This window comes from Tasmannia lanceolata, unplaced genomic scaffold (genome assembly GCF_043159265.1).
Source record: "Tasmannia lanceolata isolate RefF3 unplaced genomic scaffold, GAP_Taslan_0.1 ptg000003l, whole genome shotgun sequence".
In the NCBI taxonomy this organism is placed as follows: Eukaryota; Viridiplantae; Streptophyta; class Magnoliopsida; order Canellales; family Winteraceae; genus Tasmannia; species Tasmannia lanceolata.
The window spans coordinates 57,317,938-57,344,808 of NW_027518680.1; the positions used below are offsets into that span (position 1 = coordinate 57,317,938).

General features: G+C 38.1%; 2 protein-coding genes across 2 annotated transcripts; one reads left to right on the forward strand and one right to left on the reverse strand.

The window, feature by feature from the left end:
- The first annotated feature begins 4,731 nt into the window (after positions 1-4,731).
- SCPL25 (serine carboxypeptidase-like 25) lies at positions 4,732-11,884 on the forward strand. Its single transcript, XM_077366694.1, has 8 exons — positions 4,732-5,098; positions 6,380-6,583; positions 6,897-7,072; positions 7,816-8,100; positions 8,932-9,062; positions 10,299-10,394; positions 10,760-10,865; positions 11,297-11,884. The coding sequence occupies exons 1-8, from the start codon at positions 4,846-4,848 to the stop codon at positions 11,438-11,440; spliced, it is 1,395 nt and encodes a 464-aa protein (XP_077222809.1). The 5' UTR covers positions 4,732-4,845; the 3' UTR covers positions 11,441-11,884.
- Positions 11,885-12,810: 926 nt separating this feature from the next.
- On the reverse strand, positions 12,811-22,160 carry LOC143856473 (protein DSS1 HOMOLOG ON CHROMOSOME V-like). Its single transcript, XM_077366704.1, has 3 exons — positions 22,030-22,160; positions 21,687-21,787; positions 12,811-13,093 (listed from the first exon to the last, which is right to left on the reverse strand). The coding sequence occupies exons 2-3, from the start codon at positions 21,775-21,777 to the stop codon at positions 12,963-12,965; spliced, it is 222 nt and encodes a 73-aa protein (XP_077222819.1). The 5' UTR covers positions 21,778-21,787; positions 22,030-22,160; the 3' UTR covers positions 12,811-12,962.
- Positions 22,161-26,871: the final 4,711 nt, after the last annotated feature.

Consider the following 26,871-nt stretch of genomic DNA (forward strand, 5'->3'; position numbering starts at 1 on the left):
AGATTAGATTAGAATATTCCATCATTATCTCTATGGTCATTATCTCTTTCCATAGTCTGCTTGATCTCTTTCTGTGTTTATCATGTATGTGCTCAATATAAGCACACCTTGAGCTCTATTGTAAATCATACAAGATTAGTGAAAATCTCCAAAATTCTTCATTATACTTGACTAATTACTAGTATTATTACTGAAAATTAGGAGAGAGAGAGAGAGAGAGAGGGATTTACAAAGTGGAAAATTTAGAGTAATTAAGCAGAAGTAATTAAGTACATTAATTTCTTTAGTTATTAAAAACCATAAAGAGAGACCATAAGTAGAAGGAAGTCTGGTAGGGAGACATTAAAGAAGGTGCTGAGAGGGACCTTAAGAGAGAGAGAGAGAGAGAGAGAGAGAGAACGAGAGATCCAACCCAATAAATGAAAAATGGACTCTTCAAAGTCTTCAAATTTCTCTTGTATTTGACTGTTATGATGAGAGAGAGAGAGAGAGAGAGAGAGAGAGAGAGAGAGAGAGAGAGAGAGAGAGAGATTTACAAAGTGGAAAATTTAGAGTAATTAAGTACATTTCTTTAGTTATTAAAAACCATAAAGAGAGACCATAAGTAGAAGGAAGTCTGGTAGGGAGACATTAAAGAAGGTGCTGAGAGGGACCTTGAGAGAGAGAGAGAGAGAGAGAGAGAGAGAGAGAGAGAGAGAGATCAAACCCAATAAATGAAAACTGGGACTCTTCAAAGTCTTCAAATTTCTCTTGTATTAGACTGTTATGATTAGAGAGAAAGAGAGAAAGAGAGAGAGAGAGACCCTACCCACCATAACTGCTATTGAATTGCACCCACACCTAACAGCAACAGCTACTACTACTAATACTACTGTCTACTGCTATACCCATTAACACTCTAACCATCTACTACTACTAGTAGCAGCACTTCTGTTACTCCTACTACTATCAGTTACTATTACTTCACACAGGTACATACAGTAGTAATAATGAAAATGATATCTCCACTCCGCTTTTCAGCATTTCTAACCCTTTTCTGTTTTTCTTTTCCTAAAAAATAACTGCATTAATTTCACCTCCTCTTTGTTGCCTTTTCTTGAGAACAAAGTCATTTCCAGAAAAGACAAACAAAAAATAAAGGAAAAATCATTTTCTTAATACACAATAATAGGTGAATTATGTGCACCATCTAATCAGCTGTCAAACTTCGTTATAATTTCCATAAAGTTATCAACAGCCAGTTAGAAATGTGTTTATCAAAGTGAAGAATGCCATTATCTCAGCAAGAGAGTGCAAATATAATTTCTCTAGTAAAACAAGAACAAGAATGCTAGACTAAAGGGCGTCCTCGCAAAAACCAGCCACAAGGGCGGGTCACCATTGGATCCACATCATTAAAGTGCATTAATCATTCCATTGCTTTTACATGTTTTCAGTGTTACTCTAAATGCACTGTATATGATGATGTGGATCCAATGGGGATGGGCTTGTGGCTGATTTTTGGAAAGGCACCCTTCCTCCAATAACAATAACAACAACAACAATAATATTGATTAATAACTAGCTAGACAATTTCCAAATCAGCTACAACACTTACTTAAGGCGTAGAAAGAGTTGTAATTGACTTGTTAGGACAAAACTTGGATGAAGAATGAAACTCAGCCAAGGTAAAAGTTGCTAAAGTATAAATGATTGAATAACATCAACTCTTAACAGCTTAAGGTTTTGGAGTAATTGGTTGTTTTACATAGTATCAGAGCTATTGCCTCACCATAGGTCCAAAGTACAAAACCCAACACTTGCTTAAGGCCACGTTTGGATACCCACAAGATTTAGATTTGGATTTCTCACATTTGGGGTTGAGATTTGGAACTGAATCAGATCCTCAGATTTCCAAATCAATAGTGAAAAAAATCCTATTCTCAAATATGTTCTACAAGACAATATTTGGAAATTAATATTTGTGGCAATTACCTTCACCCTCGCTGCTCCTCGAGACTTGACCATGATGTTGCAGCACCCAGACGTCCCTCCCTCCCTCCCTCCCTCCCTCTCTCTCTCTCTCTCTCTCTCTCTCTCTCTCTCTCTCTCTCTCTCTCTCTCTCTCTCTCTCTCGTACAGCACGAGCATGAGGATGATTGATGTATTTTGTATCCAAAACTCAAATCCAAACACAAAAAAATATGAGGCTAACTGAAAAGAGGGGCCACATGTGCCACATGTAGGACAACCCAAAAAGAGTGGGGCCACGGGAAGGATGTGTTCAACATAAATAATTGAATAACTCCACTTAAGCTTTAATTTGGAGTAATTGGCTTGGTTGTTTAACAAAAGTGAGTTGAGTCCAATTGGATTGACCAGTGGAGCAAACGTGTTTGTAACGCTAAGGGGTTATAATAGCCATCAACCACTGAGCTAAAAGTAGCAAAGAATAAAATAATGAGAAAAAAGGGGAGGGTTCATGACATTCACGCCTGCAATGTTTGCAGGCAAAGGAAAGTGATATGTTAGCCCCCTTTTGTTCCCTGGACCATCCCCTCTATAGTATTTATAAATTACTCTTTTTTATTAAGGGGTTGGCCCGGGGAAGAAACTGGGGCGAATTTATCATTTCCCCAGCCTATACAAATACAAAAGAAGCATCATTATGGCCATCATAAACCTTCAACCCCCACATTGCTATTTATGGATTTTGACGACACATTCACATCTTACACCACCCCGCGTGCACGTAAAGACAACCCCCATTAACTTCATTACTTCTTCTTCTTCTTCTTTTTTCCTCAATATAATTCCTTTTTATTATATTTAAATTAATCATTCTACCTATGGTTTTTTTTTTCAATGGAAGCTTATATCTTAGTATCTTACCCATGAGCTAGAAATAGAGGAAACAGTTCAAGAGAGAGTAGATGAATAAGAATTGAGGCTATATTCACTTGTTTTCCTGGGAAAGGAAAAGAAAATGTTTCCCGGGAATCTGACGTGTCATTAGGAAAAGAAATTCAGGGAATTTGTGCAGGAAAAAGTTTCCCTAGAATGTTCACTTGCGTTGGAAAAGGTTTTCAGGGAAACTGCTTGCCCTTCTTTTTTGCACTAGTTTTCCAGGGAAACGAAATCTGTGTGTTTTTGGTCGGAAATGAAATCCCTAATTCTGTCTTATCAAGGTCTTATCAAGGGTGGGAAAATGGGTTTTTCCATGTCATTTTTTGCTTTTTTGCAAATATTCTACATGTGTAATTCTATTTTCCCTGGAAAGCAAGTGAACACCAGAATTCTGTCTTATTAAGGTCTTGTCAGGGAAAAGATAAACTGTTTTCCAGGAATTTGGTTTCCAGGGAACGCAAGTGAACAGAGCAGGGAAATGAATGCCATTGACACTGCCTAGCTTGTTTGATAATGATAATTTTTCTTTAGTTTCTAATTAGTTATTAGGTACTGTTATATATAATTCTCAAAAAACTTTTCAGCATCAAATAAGAGAAGTGTTAAATAAAGTGAGGAGTGCAATCATCAAAACAAAGGGAGTGTAGATACCATGTCCCAATGTTAATGGCATAGTATTAATAGTTGTTTCAGTAATCCTATGCAAGAAAAATGATAATAAATGTACTATTTTCTTCAATTTTCATTTCTACTTGGTTTTTCTTGGATTGCCAATAATCCATAAATCATTCTGCTATTGTGATTCTAACTGTCTGATCGAGAAACAGCTAGTTTGATTGATTGAATTAGGATTGCTTCATCAAAGAAATTTTATAGCCATATGTCGGCCCACCATGGTTTAAAATTTCGGTTTCTAATTAAAAAATAATATTTAATTCATTCCGAAATTTCGGACCGAAATTTGGTAACATATATATATATATATATTTTTTAAATTACAATTAACCGAAATTTGGTAATGGCCGAAATTCGGAATTTCGGCAAATTTCGGAATTTCGGCAAATTTCGGTTTCGATCTCCACCGAAATCCGAAATTTTGGTCGAAATTTAAAACCATGGGGCCCACAAAGTATACAGTTAAATTGATAAAGGTGGGATCCACATGGGTTATTGCATTGGATTATGATGCATACCATCATTATTTGCTAAACATCCATATTATCAATTGCAATTGAGAAATAATATCCACGAACTTTTATGATTTGATGGTTGATAGTTTTTTGGAAAGTGCAGGAGCCTTTAATACCTACATAGAAAGGTGTAAATTGAAAAGAGAAGTGCCATTATCAAATATGAAATTGGGGTTCTCAATTCCCTGTCAACATTAGTTATAAATGCCATCTCAGTATTGATTTCCCTTTGACCCACAAGAATTAATGAGCAAAACAAAACAAAAACTGGACAAGAAGAAGAAGAAGAAGAAGAAGAAGAAGAGGTGGTTCAAATGTAATAATATTCAATGATACTGTGGATAAGATTAATCTTAACAACAAACTTATTTCAGAAAATAATAGTATCATAATTCATAATGGGGGTGTGACCCACAAAGAAATAAAGAAAAAAATTTGGGAAAGGAAATGGATAAAGCCAAGGAGGAAGAGAAAAAGTAGTCAAAGTGACTTATAAATACATGAGGATTTAATGGAAGATTGAAGGACTGTTTTCTAGGCATGCGGAATCCATGTGACCCTTTGGACCCTTTGGAATTTTTATTTTTGAAAAAATAAAAGTTATGTAAAATCACCTATATAAATTAAAGACCCCCCCCCCCCCCCCCCTCTCTCTCTCTCTCTTATTTATTTCTTAGAAATAAGAGAGCTCATTCACATAGAGTGTCATTAATCATCAGTATCATCATCACAACCATCTTGTTCTTCTTCTTTGTTCTTCTCTTCTTCAATGGGTAAAGGAGAGATGTTTGTTTTCATGGTGTTTGCTTTATTAGTTGGGTCTTTGGGGGGAATACATAAAGGAGGTGAAGAAGAGGAGAGAGATAGAATAATAGCACTACCAGGGCAGCCAAAGGTGTATTTTGATCAGTTTTCAGGCTATGTTACTGTTAATGCTGTTGCAGGAAGGGCACTCTTTTATTGGCTTACTGAGTCATTCCATGAACCTGAGTCCAAGCCTTTGGTTATTTGGCTCAATGGAGGTTACTCTCTCTCTCTCTCTCTCTAAATTTTTGTTTGGGTTTGTAATTTTTTTCTTCCCTAGCAGTTTAGATTTTTTTAACATTTTAAAAAGGGCTTAAATTAAGGTACAATTTTACACTATTTTACAGGAGTCAGGACTCACTCTCTCTCACTCTCACTTGTTTTCTCTCTCTCTACATGGGTTTCTAAGATCTTTTTTAGTTCTCTCTCTCTCTCTCTACATGGGTTTCTAAGATCTTTTTCCCTTGTACCTTACACTTTTAAAAAGTTTCCATAAAGAAAGTGGATAAAAGGTATTATATATTTACACTGATCTCTCTCTCTCTCTGGGTTTCTAAGAGTTTTTTGTTCTTCCTTAGTGGCTTAAACTTTTAAACTCCATTAATAAATGAATAGAAGGTAACAATTTTTCATCCCTCTCTCTCTCTATTTAGGTCTTTAAGCATTATTTTTCTGTAGTAGTTTAAACTATTGAACAATTTCTAATGAGAAAAAGAAGTAAAAAGTTCTGTCAACATGTGTTTTTCAGCATTTTCACCCTATTTTGTTTCCCTTTTCTTGAAAAATAACTTTATTTACAAGAAAAGATTATCTTACGAGGAATGCTAAACTGAAGGACGCCATTCCAAAAAACCAGCCACAAGGGGCACCCCATTGGACCATCTCTCTTAAGTGCATTATTATTCCTTTAGTTGTATATTTCTCGTTTCTGTGCCATTATAAATGCACTCTGGTGAGATGGTCCAATAGCAGGGGCGCCCTTGTAGCTGGTTTTACAACGGCGCACTTCAGTTTAGCATTCCTCATATTTTGCATGGAGTTGAAAAACTTTATTTTATCTCTCATGAGAAAGGGAGAAAGACAAAGGTACTGAATGCCATAAAGTAACTGAAAACCGTTGTTATTAATTAATTTTGAGTTATAATGTTTTTATCTAACCTCACCTAATTAAGTTCAGTGCAAAATTATTAAATGAATCCCCCTTTTAGGTGCTACCGACACTCTCTTTCAATTAAAACCTAATCACTTGCCTAAATGTTCTCCTGAAAATATCAGTGGGGCCCACTAAATGTAACAGGAAATCCTAACCATCCAATTAAGAACTTGGGTGCAGATCATCTTCAGATTCTGAATTTTTTAACAAAATGAATTAATTTCTTGGAAAATGAATTTTCAAGTGTTTGGGCAAACTTATTTTCCATAGAATTTTTAACAAAATCAATAATTTTCCATCAAATATTACTATAGAATTTTTATTTTTTCGCATTTTTGTATATCAGGCCCCGGGTGTTCATCGGTGGCATATGGTGCATCGGAAGAGATCGGACCATTTCGACTGAACAAGACCGGGTCCGGTCTTTACATCAACAAGTACTCATGGAGCCTCGCCGCTAACCTTCTCTTCCTAGAAACTCCGGCCGGGGTCGGATTTTCTTACACCAACACTTCTTCCGATCTTTTTGATACCGGAGATCGGCGAACCGGTCAGACCCTCAAACTACTTTTAATGTACAAATGTCATCTCCAGAGGATGATCCTAACACTAGAGGGTTGGATCATCCAATTGGACCCAACTAGAGGAATATTACACTATGGTGCATTGTTCAATTTTTTTTCTTATTTTGCAATTTGATGATCGAATGGTTAGGATTCTCCAATCAGAGTGATTGTAGGGTTCTGATCACCCAATCAATCATACCATTCGTCTTTACTTAACTTAATAAGTACTTAAATGAAGAACATCCTAACTGTTTAAAGTAATACTTATATGTAATTTGATGGACGGTTGTGATTCAGCGGGGGACTCATTGGAATTCTTGATCCGATGGTTGGATCGATTCCCGCGGTACAAAAATAGAGAAATCTATGTGACCGGAGAGAGCTACGCCGGCCACTATGTTCCTCAGCTGGCAAGAGAAATTACGTCTCACAACGCCGTCACTAAGCATCCTATTAATCTCAAAGGAATAATGGTAATATATTATTTTTATTATTCAGTGAATGATATTTCCACCATTTCTCTTTGTCATATTAAATTTGTAATAAAGAATTTTTATTTATTTTTGTTTATAGACCATTAGGGGTCCGCCAAACCCAAGCTTACCTACCAAGAAAAGGGCCTAAGAAAAAATTGCTAGAATTGAAATAATTTTCAAGTAAGGGTGTCAATTTTGGCTCGGGCTCGGAAGCTCGCTCGAGCTCGGCTCGAAAAAATCTCGGCTCAAATCCTTAACGAGCCGAGCCGGCTCACCAGGCTCGTTAAGCTTAACGAGCCGAGCCCGATTTAGGCCAGGCTCGGCTCGTTAAGAATTTAATATATTTAAATATATATATTACATATTAATATATACACTAAAAGGGTTGTCCAGGGAGTGAAAGGGGGAGGCAAAATATGTCACTTCATTTTTGGAACCCCATTTGTTACTTGGACCACCCCCCATAGTGTAAAAAAAAGTAGTCAAATTACACTACTTGCTAGTGAGCCGCTCGCGAGCCTGGCCGAGCCTGACCGAGCCGAGTCGAGCCTGGCCAAGCTCGGCTCGGCTCGTTTACACCCCTATTTTCAAGTAATACAACCGGACAAATAAATGGGATTTGAAATTTATTATTATTATTATTATTGCATATTTTGTGAGTTTTTTTCTTTTTCTTAGAACTGATAAATTGAGTTTGACGGGTTTTTAATTATAATTTTTGTTAATAAAATGGGTTTCAGGTGGGCAATGCGGTCACCGACTACTATTACGATAATTTGGGGACGGTGACATACTGGTGGAGTCATGCCATGATCTCCGATAAGACGTACAAGAACCTCCTCCGCAGGTGCGATTTCCGTCAACAGAAGGAATCGGGCGCCTGTATGACCACATACACCTACGCCATGGATGAAGAATTCGGCAATATCGACCAATACAATATTTACGCACCGCCTTGCAACAATTCCGATGGCGCTACCACAACCCGTAGGACCCTACGCTCGCCTCTTCGCCCTCAAAATTCGGTAAATTTTTACAATAATAATGACAGTAATAACAACAAAATATGTAGGACAATGATTTTTTCGCCCCCTTTAGGATAATGCTCCCCGCTTTTAACGTGATTTTGCTATAATGTATCATCTCCCTGTATGTATCATATCATGTATCAACCATTCCTAGAAATCTATAATGCATGTATGTATCCCCATATATGTATATAGGGATTTGCTAGGCAATTTTGCAAGAGAGAGCCATTTAGGGGATCACTTTTGCAGGGAATGTTGTCTGATTCATCTGAGGTGTCTTTCTCTACTGCAAAAGTGAGCTTTGAAATGGCTTTCTGCGAAATTGCCTATCTAATCCCAAAATGAATCCATTTTCACCACCCTTCTATGTTTTTTTTTGCTAAATATGAACTCACTTTGATGAGAGGACAAAGAAAAGGGGTGGAAATATCATTTTCCTATATTTATAGATGATTGATATCCGCACTCCCATTTTGATAATAGCACTACTCTATTTGTGTTACACTTTTTTTAAATTAGTCTCTCATGGCTGTTACAATAATCAAAATGCTATCAACTTCCAATAACAAAAGTGTAAAACAAAGTAACAAATTAGCGAGTAGTGTCATTATCAAAATGTAGTACGGGACGGATATCCCGCGACCATGTTTTGATAATTGGACGAACTCACCTTGTTTTAAGGCTTTTGCAAATCTTAAAAAGCTCTCGGCCGTCAATGAAAACATGGTCATGAGGGTATGAGTTCTTAACAATGAAAACATGGTCATGAGGCTTTTACACCTCATATCCAAAGGTAGTTTTTTTCTTATTTGGGGGTGTCATTATCAGATATTCCGGCAGAAATCGGGCTACGATCCTTGCACAGAAAAGTATGCTGAGATTTACTACAATAGGGCGGATGTACAGAGAGCCCTTCATGCCAACACCACTAAAATTCCTTACAAATGGACTGCTTGCAAGTGAGATACTATGTTTTCTTTCTAATTTTATTCTTTTTTAATTTTGATATTGGCAGCCTCTATTTTTTTTTCCTTATTTGATTGGCTGTTGATAGCCTGTTGGTAATTGTAACCAACCAAGGTTTTAAAATTTCGGTTTTCCGTCAAGTCCGAAACCGAAACGGCCAAAATTCCCAAAATTGACCAAATTTAAGACGAAATTTAGAGAAAAAATGCCCTTTTTATTTCTTTACAGAATTTCGCCGCAATTCCTGAAATTTCTGCTGAAATTTCAGGACTTTCTACCGATTTACGGCCAAATTTCCGTTTCGGCCAGGACCGAAATTTTACCGAAACGAAATTTAAAACCATGAATTAATAAGAAAAGTTGAAAATAAAGAGAGGAGTGACGATGACAAATCAAGGGAGTGCTGCTATCAGCTTCCTTTTTTAGGAAGTGACATATTCGCCCCCTTTTTTAACTTGGGACGGTCTCTTCTAGTGTATTTATTACTACTCTTTTGCTCTGGAGGGGCTGTCCCAATTTAAAAAAAAGGATTAATATATCATTTCCCTTCTATTTTTCATAGATATCGCAGTCCCTTGTTCTGATAGTTGGCTATTATTGATGGCTTCTTAGGAATTGAAACAACCAATGACAAAAGTGGAAAACAAAGAGAGGTGCCAATGTCAAATGCTAAAAGCAAGGGAGTAAAGAAAAACACTAATTTTTAATTGGGTTTTAATGATCACAAGCTTCAAATATATGACCTTAACAATTCTTCGGTAGGCGGACCCCTACCAGATATATTAAAAAATCAACAAAGATAGAACATGAGAGCAGGAGAGGAGGCCGGCCCCCTCACATCTGTAGAGGAGGCAAACAAAAGACCAAACAAGGTGGCCAAGGGACACCCAAACAAGCAGATACAACAAAACAAAATAGAAAAAACCGAACAGCAACGATATAAGGAGAGAGCCAAATACAAGTTGCACCAGAAACAACACAAATTTCTAGCCATTGAATTTGATGTCGTGCTTTGAATTAGCATATGGATGATTCAAAAGCTAGGGCAAAAAAATGTGGCCCACCAAAAATGAAATATAGACAATAGACCACATTCAATGACCAAAAATTTATTCATCAGATGGAAAGTGATATTAAGACTAGAAATGGGGCCCACCCAAAAAATTTAAGTTAGTGTTTAATTATTTTTAATTCTAATTATAAACTAATTATTTATTTCATATTTACAGTGAAATACTAAACAGGAATTGGAACGACACGCCTGCATCAGTTTTGCCCATTTACAGGGAGTTGATAGCTGCTGGTTTAAGAATTTGGGTCTTTAGGTTTGTGCCCCTTTTCTTTTTCTTTTTTTAAACTACAATCCAAGCTTCTCATATTTGATCTGGGCCGTTCATTTAGAAGAGATCGGACTTAGCATTTGATCCTGACCGTCCGATTTGAGAACTTGAATTGGGTCTGTTGTTCTCTTTTATTTTTTATTTTATAACATTCCGATTGTCGGGCAACTGATTATATGGTTACGATCGTTCTCGATCGCCACGGTGGGTCCCACCAAGCGAATATTCCCGATCAGATGATGACACTTGGATGGCCTGCTGATTAATGGCCAAGATCAATTTTGCTAATTTTTTTTTTTGTTATTTATATATTTTACTATTGTGTTGATCCCCGGGCATTTTTAAAACAGCGGCGACATCGACTCCGTCGTGCCGGTGACCGCCACCAGATTTTCGCTTGCTCAACTTCATTTAGCAACCAAAATTCCATGGTATCCATGGTATGTTAAGAAACAGGTTAGTATTTGATATTTTTATTTACTTTTTAAGTGAATTCTAACAGCCTGTTTTAAGCTAAATTAGCACACTACAAATTAAAACAGAGGAGTGTCTATTAAAACAAGGGAGTTCAATATAATTTTCCCTTTTCATGATGTGGGTCCCATCACTTCCACCAATAGTTGCAAGCATGCCACTATTTTTAGTTTAATTCTAATCTGTAAGATTAACACTAATATCTATAGGGAAATAATATCTCCACCCCCTCTTGTTCCTCTTCTACTGAAACTGCCTGCATTTTCACCAAATTTTGTATGTCTTTTCCTGAAAATGAACTCATTTTTCATGAAAAAACAAAGCAAAAGTCGGTGGAAATATCATTCTCATCTTCATTATAATAATCTTCAGAGCCCTAAATTGTCATGTTTTCTGCTTGTTTTTAATTAAAGGTGGCAGGTTGGACAGAGGTTTATGAAGGACTAACCTTTGCAACTGTAAGAGGGGCAGGTCATGAAGTTCCTCTTGTTAAACCTAAGGCTGCCCTTCAGCTTTTCAGGTCCTTTCTAAGTGGGAACCCTCTACCAAAGTCTTAGAATTTTCTGAGAAAATCAATGTTCTTTAACATTTTGATTGTTCTAAAGAGAACAAAGAAAAGGAGAAACAGATTTGCTGAAAGAGAAAGAAGAAAAGAGTGACAAAAAAAGAAGCATTGGAATAGAAGGTTCTTTTGTTGGTAATGATTTGAATTTTTAGTGGAGGGAATAAAGAGGAACAATGCATGCAAGTGAACCAAATCTTTCCACTGAGCCTTACAAAAAAAAGGGTTTTTTCTTTTCTTTATTCCTTTACTTTTTTTGGAATGGGTAAGTTTAGATTGAATAGAGGATTGATTTAAGCCTTTGATTAAGTTTGATCAAGTTTAAAAGCATATGCTTGAAATATACAATTATAAACTTGGAATATGATTGGTGGGCATTGGGCACAATTTGATTTTGTTGTTTCTGGTGTGTGGTAATAAAGATTATGGGGTTGTTCTCTATGGGGATAGCCAACTGGGGTTTATTTTGTCCTTGGATAGTCTTTGATTCTCCTATTGAATGCATGTTCTACTTTATGTGCTCAATTTGGAATTCAGGGGTGTTTTGCTGGTTTTAGTGTCATACTTTGTGGGGTGGTTCTCTATGGGGATAGCAAGCTGGGGTTTATTTTATCCTTGGATAGTCTTGGATTCTCTTATTATTGAATCCATGTTCTATTTTAGGTGCTTAATTTGGAATTCATGAGTGGTTCAGTAGAATACTTGGTGGGGAGTGAGGACCTTCTCTCCATAAGGATAGCAAGCTGCTGTTTATTTTATCCTTGGATAGTCTTGGTAACCTCCTTTCATATCGAGAACATTAGAGTTGCTACCTACAGGATATGAATCCTTGGATAAGTTCTCGGGATTAACTACTCTGCTTGGATAATTTTATCTTAAATAAACCCCTTTTCTTGATGTGAAGAAAGAATAGCAAGCCTATCCAAGGATAAACTAAACCCCAGCTTTCTATCCTAATGTTTTAGAAGTTCGATCAGCGATCGAAGCAAAAGTCCCAATTGGGTTCAAACCCTTAGATTGGCCGCATTCCTAACAAATACATCACTTAAGGACGGATAATTCCATATTAGGATTATTTGCAAATGGTTTTGAAGTTAAATAGGATTACTTGCAAGAGAAGAGTTTCTTGCAAATAATGAGTACAATAATTTCAGAAATCATATAGCTAGTAGCTCCCAAAGAGGCCTTAATGCCCCTATTTGCAAATAATATTAGCCTATTTGTAAATAATGATCTGCCAATCTAAGGGTTTTGCTGCATTGAAAAAGATCCTCGATCTAAGGGTTATAGCCCGCTACTGGTTGTAGAAAAAACTAAGCTCAAAAACTAAGTGGAGATCATACAATCACCACAAATATCCAAAACGATGCAAATATTTTCAAAATGGATTTTGTCAGAAATGTTGAATAAATGAAAGGTTTTGAGACTTGAGCATAAAGAGATCTTCAGAGTAGTTTAGTGAGGAGTATCTGTATATGCTTATCTCATGTTCCAGGACAAATGATGAAAAGGGGCGATTAGCTCTTCTCTGAATTGCTCTCAAGCTCTCTCCTCAGTTGCAGAGAGAAGTCGTCGTTGACATCGTCGTCGTCCCAATCATCCTCCCACTGCTGCATGGCTTCTTTCCCTTCTTCCTTATCATCCCACTCTGCAGTTCAAAAATAAGTATTAGAATCCAATAAACGATTGTGTTCAGTCTCTAGTATCAATGGTCTGCGTGCGATATCAGACAATCTAATCTCTTAAGAGATTTTTCAGGCAGATAAAAAGTCAAACATACTAGATTACTGAAGAAAATGACAAAAGGGTGTCACGATTAATAGTAAAAAGAAAGAATGGTCACAATAAAAGAAATGAATGCGAGAAAAAACATTAAACATTTCATGGAATGATTCAGTGGAATGAAAGCATGTGGATACAGGCGAGGGCACATATGAATTAAAGCCATAAAGACCTACGACAAATGAAATAAATACCCTGACTTGCTTCACTGGCATCTAAAAAATGGCACATGCGGTCGAAGTCTAGAATCTTTAAAATGATAAAACTAAAGAGTTACATTGGGTATAACAGTTTCTCTGCTCTCATCTTTATATGTTGGTAATATCTTAGCCTTTCCAAGCATGAATTTGCAACTACCAGCAATTGATTGGTGTATCATGCAATTATCTATGGTTGTATCTTACCCATGCATTTCTTTGTTCTATGTAAATGAACGTTACTCAAATGAGAAAAATACCCTTGGGATTTTTATCACAGAGCTGTGAGAAGGGGGACAACGAGGAAGACAGAGAAGATAGTGAGAGAAGAAGGCTATCGACCATGAGTCAATAGAGATGTTAGTGCCGAAATCTGACGATACGAAGAGGGAAGACGAGAAGGGCAAGAGGAAAAAGAGAAAAAGCAGCAGGAATAAAACAATAAGGGGCCGTTTGGATATGCGGATTTTAGAATCCGGGATTTCTTCAAAATTGTAGCTAAGAGACGAGAAGAAGAGGACCAGCCGTCGTTTTTGACTTATCGCCCTTCTTTCCATCGGCAAGAGAGTAGGGGCAGTTTGGATACACGGATTTTAGAATCCAGGTTTTTAGTTTGAAAACAGTGTAAAGAGGGTTATGATCAAGCTGGTGTATGTTGTCCTAACAGCGTTTCTTGGATTTTAAGTGAGAAATTCAGGTTTTAAAAATCTCTCCTGCATCCTGAGATTTCTAAAACCTGGAAATAAGGGAGGATCTGCTACTCTCTTGCTGACGGAAAGAAGGATGAGAAGTAAAAAATGAGTCAAAAACGACGGCTGGTCCGCTTCTTCTCTTGTCCCGGATTCTAAAATCCGCGTATCGAAGGGCCGTTTGTATACGCGGATTTTATAATCTTGGACTTCCTCACAATCATGGATGGGAGACTAGAAGAAGGAGACCATCAGTCATTACCTGATTTCTCGCCCTTCTTTCCGTCAGCAAGAGAGCATCCCATGTTTCCAGGTTTTAGAAATCTCTAGGACGGGATAACGACAGATAGTCACCTTCTTCTCTCGTCTCTCATCCAGGATTTTAAGGAAATCCAAGATTCTAAAATCCGCTTATCCAAACGGCCCCTAAGGGTATCAACCAAATATGAATTTGCTTCCAACTGTGAGATTTCATTGAACAATGTCAAGAAGATTCATGAATAGGCCTTCTACCATAACAAACCTAGAACCTGCTTCATGGAGAGGCAGCAATTGCATATGGCAACCCAGTCTACCACCCACAGCAGCAACATTGGCACTTTAAGTGATGTAAACCTAATATTTGTGGGTCCTTTACGGAGAAAATTTGGAGCTCAATCAAATTCAGTGCTATCAACAGCCAAACAAACTAAACATTCTGGAAAAGTGAATCAAACCTAGAGTGTCCACCCTATGTTAGTCTTAGAGATAATTCATCAAATAAACCAATTCCAACCAAATGGAGCATGTAATAATGAGTTCACGCTAACTAGCTAAGTAGACGTAAGGCAAGGGCCCAAACTGAGGCAGGGTAGACGTAGCGGAAGCTATGCAGGGAGTCTCTAGCGGAAGCTTTAATTGCCTGAAGGTGTTAAATGGAGGAAAAAAAAGGTTATGGCTTTAAAGAAAAGGGCATTTGGGCTGTAGAAAGGGGACTTGGAATGGTTGGATGGGACGGGGTTTCTTAAGAAAAGGTCCCTAGATAACAGAATTTGGGTTATTGAAGGGATGATGGGATTGTAGGAGATAATATGAGAGGTTAATTATAGAGGGAAGAGTACATCTTGGTTGGTTTGGGAAGTTCTTGATTGGTCAGGTGGCAGTTAAAGAAAGTAGAACGTTGGTCAGTTAATGAAATAAGATTGGCTTAAGGGTGTTTATAAAGGTTGTGGAAGATGGGAAGGGATTCCGGATTCTGTTCCTTTTTCTTGGTCTTCTATCTCACAACTTTCACTACTTGAGCTGACCTCGGCTTTCATTCCTGCCTTTATTCTACTTATGCTATATGCTATTCTACTGAGCTAGCCACTCCTGAACTCAGATACTCCTCAATTCAGGAACCGGAGAGCTAGCCAACCACCAAACCGATAGACAGATAAAAGGACGTTAGCCCCCTGCGCTCTCTAGGGTTATCTTGCAACAAAAACCAAAAGGTCATGGGGGGACACCAGAAACTCTAGCAGATTCAAGAATTGGGTTTCAATCAGTTGAAGTGAAGGTTGGCGGTTCTTGAAATAAGGTCGTGGTGTCGGTTGGGAAAGGGTATTCAGTTAGAAGATGGGTTGAGAAGGTGGCTCTCGGTTGTTAAGGAAGGAAAGAGCCTGAAGGTTTAGAGGTGGAGAACGTGCCTAGATTTTAGGGGCCTTTGGGCAGCTAAACAAGAAACAACAGGGAGCCTATGGGCGGTTTTTGAAAGGAAGAGGGGCTGAGAATGACGATGGGAGGTCTCGGTTACAAGTAGAGGGCAGCAGGTTGGTGTGATCGGCTGGGACAAGGAAGGGCTGAGGGTCGACTTAAATTAATGCGACTGATTAGAGGAAAGGCTGGAAATAATGGCTGAATGTTGGGATTGTTCGCAGCATCGCAGGTAAAGATAAGAAAGCTTTCGGCAGAAGTTTGAGGGCTGGGTCTTAATCGGATGAGGCATGGCTGCAATGGGTGGTCGCTGTTGGGAATGGGGAAAAGGTTGGGGCTGTTTGCAGCTGAAAGTGGGGTGAAATGGGTGGCACAAGTGCTGGCTGGTACGATCGATTAAAGGGGAGAGGGGAGGCTGATATGCACGGAAAAGAGAGAGAGATCTCGATTGTTGATTGGAAGGATTTGCTGCAAAAATGGGTTGGAAACCAACGGCTAAAGGGCTGATGTGTAGGGTGGTTAGGACTAAGTTTTACAGCTGATTGTAGAAGGAAGAGCAGTGGTTTCTGGGCTGGCTGCAGGCTAGAAGATTTTCGGCTGTTCTTCTGTCATAAGATGAGGCTTGAAGATGGGGTTGAAGAAGCAGGTATGGACTGCTTCAATGGTGGATCAAAACCTGATTATTCAAATTAGTTTTGGAGCTGGATAACTTGCATTCAGAAAGGAAAAAGATCAAGAAGAACAAGAAACTCAAGCTAGAGTCTTGATTCTAATCCTGAAAAGATAAAAGGAATAAACTCCTAAACAAATTCAATTTATTCCATAATAAAAAAAAATCCATCAAAATCATTTTCATGTGCATGGTTTCATAGGCTTTGCATAGTTGATTCCCACCGACTAGGTAACCTAACTTTACTAAAAGAAGGAAAAACGACCAAAATCTCCTATAATTTCTCCACTCTTTCGTCCAACTCAAATATTCTTTAACTACTAAAAGACTATTTCACATAAAGCAAACTCCGAATTTCTCTCCAACTCTTGGACAAACTATCTCAGGAAAATACCACATAAAACAAACTAAAATAAAGTAATAATTTTGGATCCTTGGTGAACAAGGACCGTTGATTAGGTGGTCATCCGATCCCTGGCTGATCTGTGGATGATCGGCCTCTGGAAAATGTGATATGGTGATCCCTCAAGTTCGATCATCGAACTGTATCATCCAATGCTTGATCTAGGGGCCACCGATCATTTCTTTGATGCTCTTGGCCTCCAACATGCGAAATCCAATTGATAATCATCCGGCCTTCGAACGATTGGGATTCTCAACGACCTACCACTCACCCAACTACCAATGTTAGATCCAATCTGATGGCAACCGAGATAGCCTCACACCCTACTAGCTGACCCAACAACCTACCACTCACCCAACTACCAATGTTAGATCCAATCTGATGGCAACCAAGATAGCCTACACCCTACTAGCTGACCCAACAACCTACCACTCACACAACTACCAATGCTAGATTCAAAAAAGATATATAAATATAACTCATAACTTACTGAGTCAGTTCCATTTCCAACACCCGCCATTTCCCACAATAGACCAAACTTATCTTTGCATCTTCTATGAAACCTAGAACTCCAAACTATCTTTTCCCTAACCTCTCACAATAATACAATAAACTATGACTTCACATTTAGAGAAGAGGAAAACCAGTAAAAAAATGATAATAGGAGAGACTGGGGAAAAGATGAAGAGAACAGGAAACAAGTGTGGGCTTTTAAGTATAAAGTAAGGCATTTAATAGCTATAAAAACAGTTAATAGCTACAAAGAAATTAACATCTAGAAGGCATTTAATAACTTTATAGAAATCCACATCTATAAGGTATTTATATCACCTAAAAGGAAATCTACAATTATAAGCTATTTAATAGTTAAAGGTAACTTTGCATGTACAAGGTTTTAAATAACTCCCGGGCCACTTGTTGTTTAGTGGGGTACAACGAGGTGGGCCGGTCATAATTGGCCTTGTTAGTTACACTCCCCTCCTGCCCATTCTACTACTTTTAAAAGCACTAAAATCTAAAGAAGAGGATACTATACATGTTGTTTTCCATTTTACCTTTCATATCAAGGATTTGTCTTGTCCTACATCACCCCTAGGACTTCTATTTATCATCATGGAGAGAGGGTTCTGATCTGCATTCCTTCATCCATACCCACTCGACAAACACATCTTCCTGAGTAGAAAAATTCAGTCCTGTTCCAAATGATCACTAGTACTCTCCATGTCAAATTTGCAAACAACATCGCAGATTCCTTTCCATTTCCAAGATTCCAAGCACTCATTAGCTATAAGCACACCATCAAGGATATGCTATGATTTGTGGTCATGAACATGAGTGTTGCACGTAAACACAGACAATGAGTATCGGATACGACAATCCCCCAAAATCTTGAAACAGGGACATGGTTAGAAACGGGGATACGAGTACATATATGTACACAATCAATGGCAATACATTTGTAAGTTAGTCCTTCGAGTAAGCAATACATTTAAGCCAAAAAGGCTCTTGATTTTTTGTGATGTGAGGGCCATATTGGTTTTCTTCCTTTTTTTTTCATTTTACCTTTCGGTGATCTTTTAAAGAGATCCCAAGGAAGTGAATCACATGAAAACTGAACTTACCTTTCGGTAATCCTTTAAAGAGATCCCAAGGAAGTGAAGCTCATGAAAGCTAAACTCCTACTGATGCAAATGGTCAGGTTTAGCACATGGTTTGCCTATTTAAAGTTGGATTCTTTAACCTTCCAGATCCTAGACTGCATAATAACTACACACAAAAAAAGATGGCAATGTCAAGCACCATACAGATTTCATCTTCGCATTCTTTCTTGGTTGAGTATTGAGTAAAACAACAAGAATTTATTGCCGTTTTGCCACAACTGGTGAAACATGCAAGCTTGTAAGGTTAAGTATGTCTTTGTACTCCCAACAGAGTAGGGTTATTGACTCTCAACAGAGCAGTTTTTGTACTGCCTGTTGCAATCACAATTGAACATATATTTTTGCCACATAGAACCCATGCACAAAAGGTCAAACCTTCTTCTGTCATCTTTTTCATGCCTTCAACTAGTCACTGCAATCATATAAGAAAATCATCCACTCCTGCTCATTTATGTGTTTGTTTCTCCACATTTGAAGAACTTGGGTTGGCTTCTAGATCCTTGCTTCAATCAGTACAATAGAAGGTAGATGTAATAAGACCATTAACCAACAATCATGATTAAGGAGTGCCAAGTCGAGCGACTCTATCACAACACTACAAAAACCCAGGACCACTAAGATCTAAGAACCAAAAAGCCAAGGAAGGTGGCCTTGTCCACACTGAGTTGTAGCCCTTGAAGAGGACACTAAACTGCAACTAGAGTAGTACTCTCTGAATCCACGCCAAAATTTGTCACTAGATGTTCTGGACTGCATTGGAACTTTTGGGTTGTACCTGGTACTCCTATTCAACTTTTTCCTCAATCTATAAGGCAACTTGATAGGCTTCTTCATTTGTCGGTAGATGAATCACAACAATCTCGTCCTAGATATGGCTTAAGTCCAACCTATATAAAATTATCAACATCTCATCTGTTCTAAAATCTTGACTTAAGTTGCCCAGAAAATTGCCAATGAACTCGTCAATTGATTAATCCTTTTGTTGGGCACAATAACTGAGGGAAAGTCTTTGTGTATAATCAACATACAAAAACCTTCCCCTCGATTTCATTTCCATTTTCCCCACTGCATAGTAATAGCTCCCTTCTAGATTTGTTATTCACCTCTTGCAACCTATTCTAGCAAATAAGCACAAGCCCTCAAGTTGACTGTTAAATTGCACTATCTTGACTAAAATAACTTCTAACCAAAGAAATTATTGAGAAACTATCAATGTACTTGTCATTTAAGTCATCCTTTTATTGGAGGCAGTGAATGTCAATTTAATCAATAGGGAAACTCCTCTATGATTTCAGTCCATTTCTCTCATCACACATTAGTATCTCCCTTCTAGAATTTCAATTCGACTCTTGCAACCTATTCCAGCAAATAAGTACAACCTCTTCAATTTGATTTTTAAATTGCACTTTATTGCCTGAAGTATCTTCTTCCTACCAAAAAAACTATTGAATCACTTTCTGAAGATGCCGCGAAGATCAAAGCTAACGAACTTCCACCAATAAAGCGGGGGAGTCCCATATTCAAATTTTTATGTGCTATTCATGTGTCTTCTAAGTCCCTTAAGTTATAGGATGAGTACCAAGGTCTTTCCCACCAATATCACTTGGGTTCTTTAATAGGTGTTTAAAATTGGGTCGACACGTATATTATGAAAATCTTAAGTGAAAATGGCACTTGAGTCATTTATCTTGTGAATTCACTTTAGTTTTAAGTGACCACAAGGGCATACATGACCTAAGGTGAGATCATGTCAACATAAGGGAGACATTGTATTTATGGGAGTTAAAGTGGGTTAGTTTATTAATTAATTTATTTGTTTATGTAGGAGTCTTAGTTGGTTTATGAGTCTTAGTAGGTTTCGAAAGTCTATTTTAAGAAGGAAAGTCTGTGGAAAGAGTCAAAAGTTCATAGGAGTCCTAAGTGGGATAGAAATTGAAGGTTACAACTTGATTTGGTGAGTTTTAGGAGTCCTAATTATACCCTAATCTCGAATTTCGTCGGTAGTACTTTGTCTAAGTATATAAGTATGCTATGACCTTATTTCTCAAGGTGGAAGATAAATTACTTTGAGTTGGTGTGATGCCTCTTTGCCGTAAGGTGCAATACCTTAGATCATATGGTGTGATGCACATATGCAGTGATGCCTAGGAGGCCCCTGATGTGATGACTGTTCATTTTCGAACCCTATACTTTTCTTCTTTCTTTCTTTTCTTTTCTCTTTCTCCCAAGCGTTTGCAACCATCGACCACCATAACCAACCCATTTACATTCCCTCTCCCCCTTTTTCCACATTCTCTTTCACGTTCCCTTTCCCCTTTCTATATCCTTTACAACTCAAACCAAACCACGATCTCTTCCACGCCACTTATAAATCACCCAACTGCTCAAGAAGCAATCTTTATCAATATTCGCCCCCGTATAACCAATCTTTATTTACCTTGGTCGAGTTCTCGTCCACGTCTTAGTTTTGTCCGATCAAGTCGATCAAATCTCCTTTGACTCACCGAGCTAATAGAAAATTAGTTGTGTCAAACATTGACTAGTCCGCCATTCAAAAAAAAAATCATTGACTAGCCCAAGTCTACTCCCTTTTATCATGGGCAGTTTCACGTCCGAGTTTGAGTCTTTAAACATTGCCCTAAGCATACCCCTTATCAATTCCATCATGTACATGAAGTAGACAACCTGGTTGATCAAGTGTATGATCCTTCCAATCTCTTTTAAATGGTGGCAATCATGACCCAAAGTATATCCATTTGTTTAGAGATTAGCAATGTGTTCAATGCCTTCAATCAGCAGATCCACATGCCCAATCAGTCCTTTCCTTACTTAGATGAGGATTGGGATGGTTGACCCCTCTAATAATATTCCCAACATTGTTAATTTTGGATTGATTCTCCAACTGAATTATAACTGTAATTCTATCCTATTCGTTCGTCGGATTCAAGTTATCTCTTGGTCTCAACTCCCCTCCAACCTAATCAGCTTGTTGACCAATCCGTCTTTCAAAAGGAATGAATCAATCAATTCTACTTACAATTATCATAATTAAATAAATTTCAACATCTTAACAAAAATACCAGAAATAGGCGCGTAAACAATCAAAACGCATCATCTAGTAAAAAAATGACCAGAAATTCTAGAAAGAAAAGAACAGAAAGATACCTTCATTGATTTCAAACTCTTCAAACTCGTCGTCATCTTCAAATAGATCAATCTTGGCATCTTCAGCGGCTACCTTCGATTCAGTCGCCATTCTAAAACCTCTGAGAAAAAACACAAGAAAGATGACCATACTAAAAGGATTAAAGGTTTCAAACCCTAGAAAGATCATTTCCTACCAAGAAAACACAGGAAAGAGGAAAAAACAAAAACAAAATAACAAAAAAGCAAATCAAATTCGTTTCCTAAAAAGAATAAATCAAACAATGGCAGATGAATTTACTAAATAGGATCCAAAAGTTTCAAAACCCTAGAAAGATCATTTCCTGGGAAGAAGAAAAGTTACCAGAAAGAGTACCAGAGTATGTTTTTCTCCCCCTTTTTTGTGTTTTCTTTCTGTTTTGAAACAGTAGAAAGGGGTTTTATAGTGTATTCTCACGTCTCTTTTTTCAGGAAACTTGATTGTTTCGCCCTGCTGTAGGATAATGCGCTCCCTTGTAGAATATAGTGTGGAGCTTTATAGTCCAGTATCTTTTATGAAGTACTGTATGGCCCACTTCATATGATGATTAACAGGTCGTGCCTCAAAAATCATTTCCACATGATGATCCTAACCGTCCAATCTCAAGAGGGGCTGCACAATATAGATCCGAACGTTAGGATCATCATATGGAAATGATTTTCGAGGCACAACCTATTTACACTGTGGCCCAACAAATGAATGGTTTGGATCATCCTATGGAGTGGGCCGTACAGTAATCTTAGAAAAATACTGAATCACAAATGAACGGTTTGGATCGTCCTATGGGTGGGCCGTACAGTAATATTAGAAAAATACTGAAACACACGGCAACGAACCATGAAAAATCTCCATCTATATGTACTCACACACGAGTAGGCATCAGAGTTGGGATCAATGGTATGTGAAATCAGGACCGTTGATCTTGTAGATCATGAGGGGACCCACTTAACCTTGGGTGTGGATCGAATATTACTGATTAACTAGTTGCAGACCAGTGCGATGCACATGTATAATCTTCACGTTACATATAAGAAACTGTGACTACGCCTTCCTAGGTTTAATCTGCCCCAATGAACACCAAAGCCTCCAAAACTACATACTATAAATGTGAGTAGGAAATGTTGAAGGTTCAATTATTAACAAGAATCAAACAAGACACAAAGGCATGGTGATAAAAGAAAGAAAAAGATAGAGCTAAGGAGTTAAAGGAGAGTTTCTAGGTGCATTGGAAGCCGGTTCGGGTGTTTCTCCCGCATGAATTCAATATCAAGCTTAGGGGCCGTTTGGATATGCGGATTTTAGAAACCAGGTTTTTAGTTTGAAATCAGTGTCAAAGAGGGTTCATGATCAGGCTGTTGTGTGCTGTCCTGGCAGCGTTTCTTGGATTTTAAGCATGAAAATCAGGTTTTAAAAATCTCTCCTGCAACTTGAGATTTCTAAAACCAAGAAAATGGGAGGGTCTTCTACTCTCTTGCTGATGGAAAGAAGGGATAGAAGTAAAAATGAGTAAAAAACGACGGTCGGTCCGATTCTTCTCCTTTCTCTAACCCTCTTTTACACTGTTTTCAAACTAAAAACTTGGTTTCTAAAATCTGTGTATCCAAACTATGCGGATGGCCTTGCATAGGCAGGCAGCGGCTTCGAGATCAACCAGACCTTGAATCAGAGCGCAGCAAGGTAGAGTTGGTGGGGAACCCACGACCACGTTTACCAAGCCCAGCAAATTGGCACACGGCCCTAGCTTTAGGACATCCCAAGGGCAACTACTGTCAATGGTAATGACTAGGGAAAAGAAGAGAAGGTTAAGGAAGAGGAAACGAGACAAGGATGCAGTGCCCTCTAATGCCATATCCAAACACCTGGTGTAGTACGTCTTGGGATGGAAGGATTGGGTCAGGAATCAGGATATATATATGGCGGTGTTTATAAAGTTTGGAGAAGGGAGGAGTTGGGTGTGTTAGAGAAGAGAAGAAGAAGAAGAAAAATTGCACCCATGTGACCAAGTTGAGGAGGCATTAAGCTGGAAAAGCAAGAACGGCTTTCGTGGTGGAAATAATGTAATTAAATCGCCATCACATTCTAGCCAGCATTTCGCATGGTATTGAAAATGTAGTTATTTCTGTTAAAATACTATGGGAGGTTTCTACCTATTCTTTCTGGACAATACTGCATACGCATTACTGATTGACTTTTCTTCAATGTTCGGAAGAAAAGTCATTCTCCATCTTAATATCTTTAATCGACCCCCACAGCCAGACCTGGCAAACGGGCGGGCCGGGCCGAATTTGACCCGGCCGTACGGGTCCGGGTCAAACGGGCCGGGTCAAAGTGACCCGGAAAATTCTACGGGTCATTGACATTGGACCCGCACCCGGCCCGTACGGGCCGGGTCGACCCGCGGGTCACCCGGATTTTTGACGTATTTTTTAAGAGTTTTTTTTTTTATTTAGGGATTTGCTAGCCACCTTCTCCTGGGCTATTTTTCGGCTTGTAGCCCCTCCTTTGCTGCAAAGATTGGGTGAAGTACGGTGGCAAAGGTTGCTAGCAACAAAAGAATAAAGAGAAGTAATCATTACGGATTTTTGAAATATTCTCAGAATTTCTAAGTTTGAAATGAAAAATTACCGTAAAAAGGTCAAAAGTAAAAAAATTACATATAAAATATGACAATTACCGAGAAAAACTACGGAAAAAAGTAAAAAAACCGTCTTTTGCACTTTTTTACGGGCACCCGCGGGTCCACCCGACCCGGCCCACTTTTGACGGGCCGGGTGGACCCGCGGGTCAATTTCTAACGGGTCACCAACAGGTGACCCGGACCCGTAAATTTACGTGCGGGCCGGGTGGACCCGCGGGTCCGGGTCACTTTTTGCCAGGTCTACCCATAGCTCTCTCTCCTCCTCCTCTCTATCTCTCTCTAAGCAGTGCCCTATATGGGGTCGATTTAAGATATATGCGGGTCGATTTATCACTGCTCTTTTTAGGGAAATGATTTTAACACAAACATGTTTTGATACAAGCATGGTTTAAATTTCGACTTCGACCGAAATCCGAAATGACTGAAATCCGAAACATGGTTTAAGTTTCGGATTTCGGATTTCAGTCAACACCGAAATCCGAAATTTCCGAAACATACCAAATTTCGGTCAAAATTTCAAAGAATATTAATTTTTTATTCCTTTACAAAATTTCAGCCGAAATTTTGGCCCAAAAAACCGACATTTCGAGTCCGTTTACCAAATTTGGCCAAAATTTCATAATTTCAGCTAAAATTTCGGTTTCGGCTGGGACCGAAATTAATCCCGAAACCAAAATTTAAAACCTTGGATACAAGACGCTCATGTTTCTTGTCTATTAGTATTTAAAGAGCTGTAAAAGGGTTCTTACAGTTCCCAAGAAGAACTTATATGACAATTAAATGCTAAAAGACAAGATACATGAGCGCATGTATCAAAACATAGTTTTGCTGACATCATTTCCCCTCTTTTTATACGGTAACCATTTTCACATTCGAGTATTCTTTTTCCTTTAATTTAAAAGCATGCAGTAAAGTGAGACGTAAATCAAATACAACTCATAACTTCTCCCACTAGAATTAGAAGATATTCTAGGTAATAGTTATTTGATAATATAAAAATTATAGTTAAGTTGGATACTAATCCTAGTTAGATTTGAGATAGACTTTGAGTAGAGATATAAGGTAGAGTTTGCTTCTTTCCTTGTGGATTGTTTTTATCTTATTTTCTTGTGGATTCAAAGGGGGTTTTTATTAAAGGAGAAGGTGTTTTTCTTCAACGGGTTGTGTCAAATTGAGCAATACACCCAAACCTAATTTCCATCAATCATAATAATACAAAAAAATAAGTTGAAAATCCAAAAGTAAGAATATTCATACTAGATGTTGAATCACTTGAAATCAATCCATCTATTAAAAACAACCAAAAAAGATTACTTATGTGTGCCTCGAACATGGTGAAAGGGTCAAATTGATGTACCCTGAAAAAGAAAATAAACACTTAAGAAGGGGGGAATTAAGGGTGTTGGTGTTGAAGAAGAGGAGGAACTGTGTGTGTTTTTTTACCTTTCCGTCAATAGATCGATACCATTTGTGGGCTAAATGTTGTCCCGAGCACGATCCGACTTTCATCCATAACCCAATGATCGAAAAACCCTAAGACAAAATGTCGCTCGCCGAGATCGTTCGCAACGCCTAATCGTGAAACCACTTTTGTAACCTGAGAGAGAAGATGAAAGATGTTAAGGTGGGGATGAGGGAGGGTTCCTGCAAATTAGTCAAAATAAATGCTAATCCATCCTATAGAATTTCGTAGTCGAAAAAAAGTACATCTTTTAGAGTATTACTAGTGTGAAGCCCGTGCGATGGACAGTGCGTTGAAGATAAATTGAATGAATAATAAAAAGATGTATTAAAATGGTTCAAAAAACTAAACAAAAATTTGTGCATTCTCACTATCTAAAATGTTTAAAAAAAGCAAGGTTAGCGAGATACATAATCAGTGAAAAGAGCACCTCGCTAAAATCATCTGTTTATAAAGGCCCAGATGCTCGTAGTTAAATATTATCAATATGAATAGGGAATTGCTAGCATCCATCGCAAAAGGTTTGTCGCGGCTGTTCTGTCGCATGTCAGACCACCCACATCGTGAATAGAGACAAAAGCTGTTGTCTTCATTCATGAGGCGACTGGTATGACATGCGATAGACCAGCTGCGAAATGCCTTTTGCGATGGACCCTAGCAAATCCCATATGAATAATATGTGCTTTTATGACTAAATTTGTATGAGGTAAAAGGTCTAGAGTTGATGATCATGGTCCCAAGTCAAAAGAACATCCCGCCTACAAAAATCGGTACTTTAAATATTCTTAGCTAAACTATAATTCAGGATTGGTTAATCATTGAGCCCATGCTCTAGGAAATTTTTTAACAGGTTGAGCTCATGCTAACTTTTTTTTGTGAAAAAGGGTAGAAAATTTTATAAATATTTTTACTTTCCAGACTTTTCTAGAAAATTCCTACAATCCAAATGGGGCTAACCTTCAGAAATTTGAATATCTATGCAGGGGATCAAATAGCATGATAGAAAAAACCAAAAATTATAAAGTGCAGATCAAATTCAGTGCTACAAGAGAGCTGCCAGGGTTTT